Raw genomic sequence first — 13,259 nt, 5'->3', positions numbered from 1 at the left:
CGAACGAGGATTCTATCACTCATACGGATTGTCTAATTATGAACAATATTGCCTGAAGCACACCATGATTACATCCATGAATGAGTATGATTATGAAGTTTATAAATCTGATCAAATTTTGACTGGAGAATACTTTTCTGGTCCTTCATTGTTTCTAACTCGCTCATGAAGCAGCAACATAAAGTGAAAATTTACCAAATTCTTGGATCTAATTACTACCATAAATGTGAGAAAAAGGTATAGACCCAGCTTCGATTGAAGTCTACCGAACGGTATAGACCTAGTTTGGCTGGAGTCTACTGAATGCCTCAACCCAATTAGGTCAAGACCTACCTAATGGTGATTCCCAATTTCAGCTGGGGCCCACTGAAATGTATGCTCTGCTTCGGCAGAGGCATACCAAACAGACCTCTCCAGCTTCGGCTGGAACCTTCCGAACCTAAGTCTAGGTTTGCCTTTATCACCGTCCAATTTCAAGTATATTTTTAATATCTATGGTAGAATTAGGGCCTGCCAAGGTGTGGCATCACGCCCGAAGTGTGATCCTTGGCACCTAAGACCTAAAACTTCAAGACTAAGGGATATTGTTCCCGCACCTCAACCCTGCAGTATCTACTTCCATTTTGATGGAATAGATTATTAGTTATGCACCTATTTATGCCCATACCAATGTTGTTGAGGAGTACCATTCTAGTAGTCAATATGTGAGACTAATTTTGCTCCACCAAACACCATTGAAATAGTAGAATTTTGATATGAATGGCCTTGTTGGCCGAATCCCCTTAGTAACTCTGATTTACTTTGTGAACATTTTTCTATATTCTTGGATTCAAGTTTGGTGTTTGTTTTTCGTTATGGATAATCTTATCGATATTGTCTTCGAATATGAGTTAATTGAATCATGTTTCGAATACATGTGACCAAATTCAATTAAACACGTGATTAGTACGAATGTGGGAAAGTTAGTTGTCTAGATGAATGTGATACTACGCACACTAACTTTATACCTAAATCACCTCTCTAGTAATGACTTCAGGTTTATCCAACCTGATTAAGAGCATTGGCACGCTCATCGTTATATGAATGGTACTAAATTACCATTTAAGAGACCTTATATTTTCCCTATTTTGGAATAACGTCATTGAGTCTTAAGGATATTCGAGATGACAATAATCATGAATGAAACCACTGATGGAAAATAGAGTATAATATTTTTGCATCAGCTCTAAAAATGAGCCTGAAGCTTTGTTTTGGGGCCAATGGGCAGCCTCCCAACTGGGAACATGCTACATGTGGCTGGCCTGGAGCTTGGTGATTAAGTAGTTTACTTGCCTTGGCACAACTGTTTGGGACACATAGGTCAAACAATGATGCCACAACGCATCTTCTTACCTGAAGTACTGATCTTGTGCCTACAAGCGCACTTTGCCAAGCCTACTCGTTGGGGAAATTGGTTTTCTAAATCATCCCTAGCAAAGATATGGAACGACCTTTTTTCACAGTGGATTCAAGGGAATATATGTGGACTAATCCAACCAAAATGTGGACCATATAAATACTTATGGTTTTAGTTGATGAATCGACAAACTGGTCACATATTTATCCATACACATTGCTACTAACCCTCATGGCTGATTTTAAGGGTTCACCATCCCAATTATCCCTTAAAGTCTAGAAGACTAGATAATGCCAAAGAGTTTATATCGATGGTTTTCAATAAGTATTGCATTTCTTTGGGTTTATAATTGAACATTAAATTTCCATGTTCACCCTAAAATATCCTCGTAGAGCGATCATAAAGCGCAATTTAATTGATTGCTCGAACCTTGGTGAACGCACCAAGTTTTCAGTTTCTGCCTTGGACTATGTAATCTTGTACGTAGCTATGTTGGTCCTCCTTGAGGCCCATTGCCACCCAACCTTTTTGACGTTACAGTTGGTTAATGGGTACGAACCTGACGTTTCGTATTTACGTATTTGGGTGTGCATTCCATGTGCCAAGTTGTGTGATGTGAATCTTTGTCGATCATGATTCTCCTTCACACTAGCTCTCATTAGAGCCTTTGCATGCAATCTTTTTACCGCTCATTTGCGTATTGTCACTTCAATGAGATAGTCTTTCCGCCGTTAGGGGGAGGTAAGAACGTCAATGTTCCTATAGAACAACGTGAATTTATGTGGACGTGGCCCACTATGTCTCATATCAATCCCCATATCGCATAAATCTGATAAGCCAGTGTGATGTATTCTAGCTTTCAAAATGTTACTCCAGACACATTTGTTAAAGTGTCGAGATCATATATCAGCTACAAATATGTCTACAAGGATAGACATACTTAACGAACATCGAGTTAACATCCTCGAAGGATGTGCCACCCCTAAATGATGATTTGGCCACCCATCTTGAATGGTTTGGTATACCGGCGGATAGTCAATCAATATGTTCTTGGCTTGAAGCACGACAAATCACTTGGTTCATAGGATTCACTTCCCTAGAAGAAGAAGATCACGACACATAATAAATACATACTCGATCACTATCTCAAATCATTTCCATCTCATAAGATTAATCTGGATTAGTCCCGAGACTTGAAATTCTTGGTCCAGTATACTAGTTTGGATGAGATAATGGAATTGGAATGATATTATCATCGGTGATGTTTTTGCTTATATGGTAGCTACCGAAATAAATGAAAAGAGACGATATCGAACCATGTTCCGTTGATTAGTGACAACGTAGAATTGATTGGACGACCAAAAACAATCAAATTAAAATTCCTTACCAAAGTGTGTTTGGATCTGTCATTCATACACTGCCCAAGGTAACCTTGTTGTGTTACAAGTGGGAAATGAAGCATAACGAGATGAATGAAATAGTGCAAAGTAATGCATGCCAAATGGCGCAAGATTTCTCTTAAACGCCCTGTGCTTGACTGCAGCATTATGAAATGTGGTTAGTGTTTCTCCATGGGAATATTGATACAGAGATTTACATGTAACTTCCTGAAAAATTACAAAGACTGATTCCAAACCACGGAACACTCTCTCAACTCTTTTGAGGCGTTCACTTATGGATTGAAGCAATCCAGCAGATGTGGTATACCCGTCTATGTGATTATTTGATCAGTTAGGGATATGAATTATGCCCTTGCGTGTTAAACTATGAAGTTATTTCGAATTGCTAAAGTTGCAGTTTATGTCGTTGATATGCATCTCACTAAGACTCTGAAAGAGCTTAAGAAAACTACGTCACACATGAAAACGAAATTTGAGATGATGAATCTTAGGAAAACTCATTTATACCTTGACCTAAAGTTCAAGTGTTGTTTTGACGGTACTTTGGTCTACTAGTCGAACTACACCCCGAATGTGTTACCTTTGAGTATACTTATGATCTTCTATACGCTATATGCAAATGAGACCTTTGAAAAGGTTATGGAATCAGAAGTTCCATAACTGAGTTCAACTTTGCCCTTTGTTGTACTTAGCTCATTACGTTAGAAATGACATCTCATTCGCTATTGATCTATTTGTAAAGATGCAGCACTGCGCCTACACGCAGCCAATGAATTAATATTAAAGATGTTACCTTTGTTACCCTGAAAGGTACTACGAATTTGGGTTAATCCCAACGCATTCCGAGCAGATTTGAGCCCTCTGGTCCTCGAAAATGATGTTTGCCTTGCTTGTTATGCTGACGTTGGTTACTTATCAAACCTGTACCAAGCATATCCCCAAAATGGTTATGTCTTTACTGTTAGGGATATTGCAATATCTTAGAGGTCCACGATATGACCTTACTTGCGAAATCTTCGAATCGTTCCGAGACTCACCTTACTTCACTACACCACATATGAGACATGGTTGAAAGCTCTTGTTGAGCATATTCGAAGAACTTGCTGTTTTCATCCATCGTTGAGTCCCAACGACGATCCATGAAGACTATGCCACATGTATCCACTCGACCAAGACATGATATATCAACGAAGTCAACACCAAGACATATTGCGTCTACATCACAACAGCAAAGTATTAGGAAACTGAAGTTAAGCAAGCTATCCCAGACAATCTTGCCGACCTCTACACGATGTCATTGCCGAAGTCAACCTTTCAGAAGTTTGTCCAATGAACTGGTATGCCTAACTATTCATACGCAATGCTTGTAGTTTTCATTTGGAAATTATGTTAAACTTAAGCGGAATATCCAGAAGTATACTCACTTGATCTTAATGTGTATTTTTTCCCTACGACTAAGAGCATTTTTCCCATTGCGTTTTTGCTACCTAACTAGGTTTTGACGAGGCACCCATCTTGGGCTGATCAAACCCTTGTAAGCTCTCCTACTTATGTATATAAGACGTATAGTTTTAACTTAATGCAACTTTTCACTTTTCTCCTTAGTCTATGAATTTTTATCCCACCTTAGGTTTTACCATAGCGAGGTTTGGTGAGTTTTACCTTTTATGCATTCTTCTGTTGATTTGAGACTCGCATTCGCTCATTGTGCCGACGACTTCATCAACTGTACTTATTTCATCGCTGAAGATTTGACGCGCCATTTGTTTGAGTATTTATACACTCAAGGGGGAGTGTTGCAATCCTATTAGATTAGGAATGTGATTGTGTACATCCTTTCATATATGAGATATCTTATACAAAATATTATCCTATTAGGGCAAGGAATTTATCTTCCCTACTACTATAAATAAAGGTACAATGGGGTGGAATAACACATCTCACAATTACACATCTCTTATTTTTCTCTCTATGCCGCTTATATTATTCAGTAAATTATGCCTACAACAATTTCATACTTTCTACTTAATAATATTCATTACTTTGACACTTAGTATTAGGATCTAGTGGTATTCCTCTTCATTTATAAGTGTAAGAGGTCTTATGACACACCCTGACCTGGAAAGGTCGAAGCATGCTGGTCATCACTGTGAGGTGACGTAACCATAAGGGTAAATGATGCAAAAAGTGAATAAAATTAAAACTAATTATACTAAATAACAAAAGGGAAAGAGTGCGCAATCGTGGGATGAACCCACTACAATTATTCAGAACGTAATAGACAGTGAGACTACAGAAGAGTAGTCAAGTAACTAAAGTACACTTATTACACAATAGTGATAAGTTCGTACGTCTAATCAGAAGAGAATGTTAGAACTGCCGAGATTCCTCGATTGCCGCAAAGAGTATAGCTATCTAGGTCCTGGAGGGGCGAAAAAAAATAAAGTTGAGTGGGTCAGTAAAACAATGCTTAAAGGAAAACCTTTGCCTTGAATATACTCACCAATCGCCATAAAACAAGTATAGTTTCCTTAAAACATACTATATAGGTATATAAACAATAAATCAATAGCATTATAACCACAATTATGCCAAGTCATGATATATCAAATGCCACAATAATATAATATGTGATAATCAAGTATAGCTAAGTGCTCATCCATCGAGGCTGACACACGAGTTCGAACAGATAATTTCTGACACGAACAAGACTGAGTGTAATCAATATGCTATAGTACTACGATCATGTGAAGACTGGTGCAGAAGCACGTCACATACAAGTCAGATTGCCTAATGCAATCTGCCCGACAGGACTGGCACCTAACTTGGATCCAAGGCGAGCGAATAATGCGATGTGAACATACATGTGAAGGACTGGCCTTGGCCCTAGGTCGAGTACTAACACTGGTGCAGCAAGATGAGCGTGTAAAGATATGTATGAATGTCATGACAATAATATCCCAACTATATAGCAGCATTTATCACATTTAATATCACAATTCTCAATTATTTGGCAATATATACGCAAAGTGATGTATTTATGTAATTCTGGAAACTATAAATATGTATAGATATAAAAATAAACTGCCCACTCACAAGTACGTCACTGGGTTGTAGCCCCCAAGCCTAGCTTGGCTTCGAACGTCCTTGGGATACATTTCCCCTATATGTGAATTAACTAAAATAAAATTAATTAAAGCACATATATAGAAACCTAAATAAAACCCCCATAGTTTGCTTAAACCTAGGGTTTAAATATACCATCGTGACCTACTCAACGTCACGAACATCCCCAAATTTTCAGAATAATTTTTGGACGGCTCACGCGCCCCTAAACGAGCCCCCACGCTCAAGCCAGTGAGGCCAGTGGACCTGACGCCTTCAGGAATATTCCGTTAAAGGCTAACAGGTTTAACAGCGTTACCTGACGCCGTTAAGAATATTCCGTCAACTCTGACAGAATATTCCGTCTCCTTCTTCAATGAGCCTCGTCGTCGCCATCGTCCGTCGCCGTCTGCAATTGGGTTTTTCGCCGGATTTCTAGGAAAATTTCAAACGCACTATTCTCCTTCAATTCTCAACTATTTTTGACGTACTTTATATGGATTTGAAGCTGGTGAAGAGTAGAATCATGTTATACCTGTTTGGAGTCCAAAAAGTGGACGGAGGTTGTCGGAAAAAACCTCGAAAGTTTAGGCCAAAAGTGAACTCTTCGAAACTCGATCATTTTACTTCTAAACTTCTTCCAAATTGTTGTAGAAGCCTTGAGGAGTTGCGTAGAAGCTTCCCAAACACCCTAAATCACTCGAAAACACGTCGAACTCAGTTTGCCTAAGTTCGGACCCCACGAGTTCGACATTGAAAACTTGTCCATTTCAGGTTTCAAGAACATGGTTGTGTTCGTGAAGATGAGAGGAGTACAATGGTGTGGTTTTTGGGTTTGATCCGTGAACTTAGTAGCTCGTTTGAGGGTTTTGCAGAGAATAGAGCATACTAAAGAGAGAAAGAGAGAGAGAGTTCATTTTTCCTTTTTCTGATTGGGTGATAGAAATTAAGGAATGGATGGGATTGGTGAGAGTGTGAAATAATGGAAGAGGGTGCACGGGATGGGCTAAGAAAAAGCTAGGGATTGGGGTTTTGGGTTTTGTACAGAAAAAGTATCGAAAACTTATCCAGAACAATGTTTTCACACTAATAAAATTTACGTAACTCGTAACAATGGGTACAATCTAAATGTAATAGTGAGAAATAAAATGAAGTGATAAGAATACATCCACGTCACTTGCCAATAATGGCATAACCGTCAATACACATACTCGGGGAGAAATTTACCTAGGAAAATTAGGGACGGGTCGTCACAATCTACCCCTTTATAAAAATTTCATCCCCGAAATTTCAACACTGACTACAAATCAAAGCCATAAAACAGACGTGGATACATATCTCACATATGCTCTTCTGTCTCCCAAGTAGCTTCCTCCACTGAGTGGTTCCTCCATAAAACCTTCACCATCCGCACGGTCATGTTCCTAAGAACCTTATTCTTCTAATCAAGGATAGTCACTGGAACCTCATCATAGGTCAAATCTGGATTGATCTCTAGTGGCTGAGGAGGGATCACGTGCGACGGATTAGAGACGTACCTTCATAGCATCGATACGTGAAACACATTGTGCACTCTCGCCAACTCTGGTGGCAAGGCAAGTCGATAAGCAATTTCACCAACTCGTTCAACGATCTGGTACGGTCCGATGTACCTAGGGCTGAGTTTCCCTTTCTTGCCGAATCGCACCACACCTTTCCATGGCGATAATTTTAAGAATACCCAATCACCAACCTCATAAACTCTATCGGTGGAATGTCTATCTGCGATACTATTTTGCCGATCCTGGGTCACTTTCAAGTTAGCCTTTATCACCTCGATGTTCCGTATCATCTCATCCACGATCTCAAGGCCCACCAAAACTCGTTCACCTACCTCAGACCAACAAAGTAGAGTACAACACGGTTTCCCATACAACGCTTCAAATGGTGCCATATCAATACTAGAATGGAAGCTGTTATTGTACGCGAACTCTATCAACGGTAAACGCTTGTGCCAAACGTCACCAAACTGTGGAACTGACTATCTCAACATATCTTCTAAAGTCTAAATAGTTCTCTCTGACTGCCCATCAGTTTGAGGATGATAGGTGATTTAGAGTAATCTTCATCCCAAAGCTTCCTAAAACGCTACCCAGAACTTCAAAGTAAATCGGGGATCCCGATCAGAAATAATACTAAATGGAACTCCGTGGTACCTAACCACTTCAGAGATGAACCGTTCGGCTAATTGACTTAACGAGTAATTCTCACAAACGGGTATGAAGTGCACTGACTTGGTAAGCGGTCAACTATCACCCAGATACCATCGTAACCATTTCTAGTACGAGGTAATTTGTACACGAAATCCATTGTAATATCTTCCCATTTCCATTGAGGTATCGGGAGTGGTTGTAGCAATCCAAATGGCTTTTTCCTTTCTGCCTTAACCTATTGGTAAATTGCACAACGACTAACATACTCTGCAATTTCTCTTTTCATACTTGGCCAATAATAAAAGTGCCAGATGGTATGGTACATCTTGGTGCTCCCTGGATGCATCGCATAAGCAGAAATATACGCTTCATCCAATATGTCTCTCTTTAGTTCCTTAACATTCGATACATACATCCGTTCACCTTGCATAAGCATGCCGTCAGGATCTCTAATCCAATGGTCATTCTTTTTCTCGTCTAACACTACCTATATCAATTCTTGAGATTCTGTATCGTTCATCTGGGCTACGAGAACACGATCCAATAGAACCAGTCTGACCTGAAAACTGGCAATTAAGGCCCCTTGTCGACCCTCTTTCAAAGCTACTCCAGTGGATCTTAGGTCAGTCAAAAGAGGAATTTGACTAGCATAAAGAGCATTAAGTTGGCCATGAGACTTCCTACTAAGAGCATTAACTACCGTATTGGTACGACCTGGTGATACTCAATGGTGCAGTCATAATCACTGAGTAACTCTACCCACCTCCGTTGCCTGAGATTGAGATCTGGCTGAGTGAAGATGTACTTAAGGCTCTTATGATCAGTGAACATCTTACACTTTTCCCCATAAAGATAGTGCCTTTAAATTTTCAAACCAAAAATGATCACTGCCAATTCGAGATCATGAGTAGGATAGTTCCTCTTATGAGGCTTTAACTACCGTGATGCATAAGCAAACACATTATCATGCTGCATTAACACGCATCCAAGACCATTCAGAGACGCATCACTGTAGATCTCGAAGTTCCCACCATCATCGGGAAGTGCTAAGACAGATGCATGAGTGAGAAGATACTTTAACTGCTGGAAGCTTTGCTCACACTCATTACTCCACACAAAAGGAACGTCTTTTCTAGTCAATTTTGTCAAATGTAGTGCTATAGTTGAAAAGTCTTTCACGAAGCGCCGATAATAACCTGCAAGACTAAGAAAGCTTTGAACTTCTATAATTGTCTGAGGTTGTTCCTAATTCTCCACGGTTGTGACTTTCTGAGGATCCACAAGCACACCCTGAGCTGATACCAAGTGCCCTAAAAATGACACTTGATCCAGCCAAAACTGACATTTGCTGAACTTAGCATATAACCGATTTGCCCTTAGCGTCTTTAGAATTAAACTCAGATGCTTGGCATGATCAGTTTCATTCTTCGAATACACCAAAATGTCATCTATGAAAACAATGACGAACCTGTCGAGGTATGGATGAAATACTCGATTCATCAAGTTCATGAAAGTTGCGGGTGCATTAGTCAATCCAAATGGCATCATTAGAAATTCATAATGACCATATCGAGTTCTGAAAGCTGTCTTCAGAACGTCATCGCTTTTGATCTTCAATTGGTAGTAACCAGACCTTAGGTCAATCTTCAAGAACACACAAACACCTTTAAGCTGGTCAAATAGATCATCAATATGAGGTAACAGATAACTGTTTTTAATTGTCACCCGATTCAACTGTCTGTAATCGATGCATAACCTTAAAGTTCCATCTTTATTCCTTACAAACAAAACTGAAGCTCCTCACGGGGAAGTGCTTGGTTGAATTAAACCCTTATCAACCAACTCTTGCAACTGAGTTTTAAGTTCCCTCAACTCTGCAATAGCCATACGATAAAGTGTAAGGGAAATAGGATTAGTACCTGGAAGTAGATCGATGGTGAACTCCACTTCATGATCCAGGGGTAAGTCAGGTAATTCTTCGGGAAAAACATAGAGAAAGTGCCTAACTACTCCAACGTCTTCCACAGATGCAGTAGTCTCTTCTGATAGCACAACATGAACTAAGTAACCTTTACAACCTTTACTCAACAATCGTCTCGCCCTCATAGCAATGATAACTCCGTGCTTTAGACCACTACGTTCACCAACAAACATAACAGTAGGCATGCCCGATCGATGAAAAGTAACAACCTTCTCATAACAGTCCAACCTGGCACGATTATAGTGTAACCAATCCATGCCTAAAATAACGTCGAAATCAACGATATCCAAAGGAACAAGATTAGCCGACATGACTACATCTTCGACAAGGATAGGACATCCTTGATATTCCCAACTAACATAACAAATTTCACCCCTAGGCATCGAGAATTCCAACTCGTAACCAAGTGAAGTAGGATGTGGTTGAGTCGTTTGAGCAACCTTATGGGAAATAACTAAATGTGTTTAGCACCAGAATTAATTAAAACTTTAGCAAAATGGCCTAGAACATTCAACGTACCCATGATCAAGTCTAGGTTAACCTGAGCATCCTGAAGGGTGATGTTATTGACTCTTCCCTAAACTTGCTGCCTGCCCCCACGTCTCTTGTTCGCTTGAGTATGGTTACCTCGACCATGATTACCTCGGCCTTGCTGAGGTAGATTTGCCTGTCTGCCTGAACCTCCACTGTTAGACGCCAGTATACATCTGTGTTCCGCCATCCTAATACTGTGTATAGTCTCTCTGGAACTGTGGATAACCTCCCTGAATTTGTTGATAGCCTCCCTGATAATAGGGAACCTTAGGTGTGTACTGGTATGGTCCTCCCTGATTCTGGGCTATGTCCCATTGGTAGTGGAAAGCTCCACCATAGCTTATCTGCTGACGATTACCAGGTGTTGGAAACTGTTGTAGGGGGACTGTAGGTGGTTGATTAGCAAGCTGATTCTTCTGATTCTGAGGACAGTTATAGGCCATATGCCCTGTCTATCCGCAAGTGAAACATCATTTACTTCTTTTCTTACATTCGCCATAGTGACGGGTGTTACACCTGTAACAAAACTGAACACCTGAACTGCTGGAGTTTCCTTGATTCTGAAAACGAGAACCACCAGTGGGTCTGCCTCTTCTCTGGGGTGTACAGGAGTTAGAACCCCTGCTCGATGATCCAGAGTTGTTCCTACTCCTTTTAAAATTTTGAGCCCTTCTCGGGCCAAGTGATGATTGCCCCTGTTACCGTACCTCTGGGCATTCTTACCAACATCTTCATCCTCATCGTCATGAGTATTCTCCGAATCTTCAATCTGAAGCAAGACTTCGAAGAATTCCTGGTAAGTAGCACAAGGAGTAAAGGTTGCTATAGTACGCCATTTCTTGCAAGTTTCCCTCTTAAACAAACGAAGCATCTCTCGGGGATTAGCAGCAGTCTCGGGGCAATAACAAGATAAGTCTGTGAACCTTCGATGATACTCAGTGGCTGACATCTTACCCTACCTCAGATCTATGAACTTATTCTTCTTACTATCCTAATACTCTAGATGAATAAATCTAGTCTGAAATATCTGCTTGAAAACATCCTAATTTATATAATCCTCATCAGATAATGATTTCCTTTCATGATCCCACAAAGATTCGGCTCCCAATCGAAAGAACCAGGTCGCTGTCTCAACCCATCTCTCTAGGGGAAGATTACCTTGCCTATGCATAACTCGAAAGGTATTCTCAACATGATCAAACCATATCTCTGACTTATCCGATCCCTTATTACCAAAGAAATCATTAATCTTCAGGCCAGATACAATATCCAGAGTATTCCTTGGGGTATGACGGAGTGAAGACTGAATAACGTTAGCAATAGCCTCACCAAACTACCCAAAGTTCGGAAAAACATTCTCAGTTGAAGAACGTGGCTCTCTATGAAGTGACATGGTTCTAACATAAGAAACAAGAGTTAAAACACACTAGGAAGTGCAAGACTATCTAAACCTATGCTCTGATACCAAGCTGACACACCCCGACCTGGAAAAGTCGAAGCATGCTGGCCATCACCGTGAGGTGACGTAACTATAAGGGTAAGTGATGCAAATAATGAATAAAATTAAAACTAATTATACTAAATAACAAAAGGGAAAGAGTGCGCAATCGTGGGATGAACCCACTATAATTATTCAGAACGTAATAGACAATGAGACTACAGAAGAGTAGTCAAGTAACTAAAGTACACTTATTACACAACAGTGATAAGTTCGTACGTCTAATCAGAAGAGATTGTTAGAACTGCCAAGATTTTTCGGGTGCCACAAAGAGTACAGCTATCTAGGTCCTGGAGAGGCGAAAAAAAAACAATGTTGAGTGGGTCAGTAAAACAATGCTTAAAGGAAAACCTTTACCTTGAATATACTCACCCCTTGCCGTAAAACAAGTATGTTTCCTTAAAACATACTATATAGGTATATAAACAATAAATCAACAGCATTATAACCACAATTATGCCAAGTCATGATATATCAAATGCCACAATAATATAATCATGTGATAATCAAGTATAGCTAAGTGCTCATCCATCTAGGTTGACACATGAGTTCGAACAGATAATTTCTGACACGAAAAGGACTGGGTATAATCAATATGCTCTAGTACTACGATCATGTGAAGACTGGTACATAAACACGTCACATACAAGTTGGCATTGCCTAATACAATCTGCCCGACAAGACTGGCACCTAACTTGGATCCAAGGCTGGCAATATATATACGCAAAGTGATGTATTTATGTAATTCTGGAAACTATAAATATGTATAGATATAAAAATAAATTGCCCACTCACAAGTACGTTGCTGGGTCATAGCCCCCAAGCCTAACTTGGCCTCGAACGTCCTCAGGATACGTTTCCCCTATATGTGAATTAACTAAAATAAAATTAATTAAGCACATATACAGAAACCTAAATAAAACCCCCATAGTTTGCTCAAACCTAGGGTTTAAATATACCATCATGACTTACTCGACGTCATGAACATCCCCAAATTTTCAAAATAATTTTTGCCCGGCTCACACGCCCCCACGCGCGGGCCAGTGCCATCAGTAGACCTGACGCCGTCAGGAATATTCCACGGAATATTCCGTTAAAGGCTAACAAAGTTTAACGGCGTTACCTGACGCTGTCAAGAATATTCCGTCAACTC

General features: G+C 40.0%; 1 protein-coding gene across 1 annotated transcript; it reads right to left on the bottom strand.

Annotated features, from left to right (window-relative positions):
• Positions 1 to 7,441: 7,441 nt before the first annotated feature.
• Positions 7,442 to 10,795, bottom strand: LOC139191302 (uncharacterized). The gene is made up of 7 exons (XM_070811893.1): positions 10,717 to 10,795; positions 9,933 to 10,333; positions 9,437 to 9,764; positions 9,034 to 9,289; positions 8,808 to 8,952; positions 8,205 to 8,328; positions 7,442 to 7,770 (listed from the first exon to the last, which is right to left on the bottom strand). The coding sequence occupies exons 1-7, from the start codon at positions 10,793 to 10,795 to the stop codon at positions 7,442 to 7,444; spliced, it is 1,662 nt and encodes a 553-aa protein (XP_070667994.1).
• Positions 10,796 to 13,259: the final 2,464 nt, after the last annotated feature.

The sequence above is a fragment of the Malus domestica genome, chromosome 02 (assembly GCF_042453785.1).
Source record: "Malus domestica chromosome 02, GDT2T_hap1".
NCBI lineage: Eukaryota > Viridiplantae > Streptophyta > Magnoliopsida > Rosales > Rosaceae > Malus > Malus domestica.
Note: the sequence above shows the minus strand (reverse complement) of the source record. Positions and strands in the feature narration are given on the sequence as shown.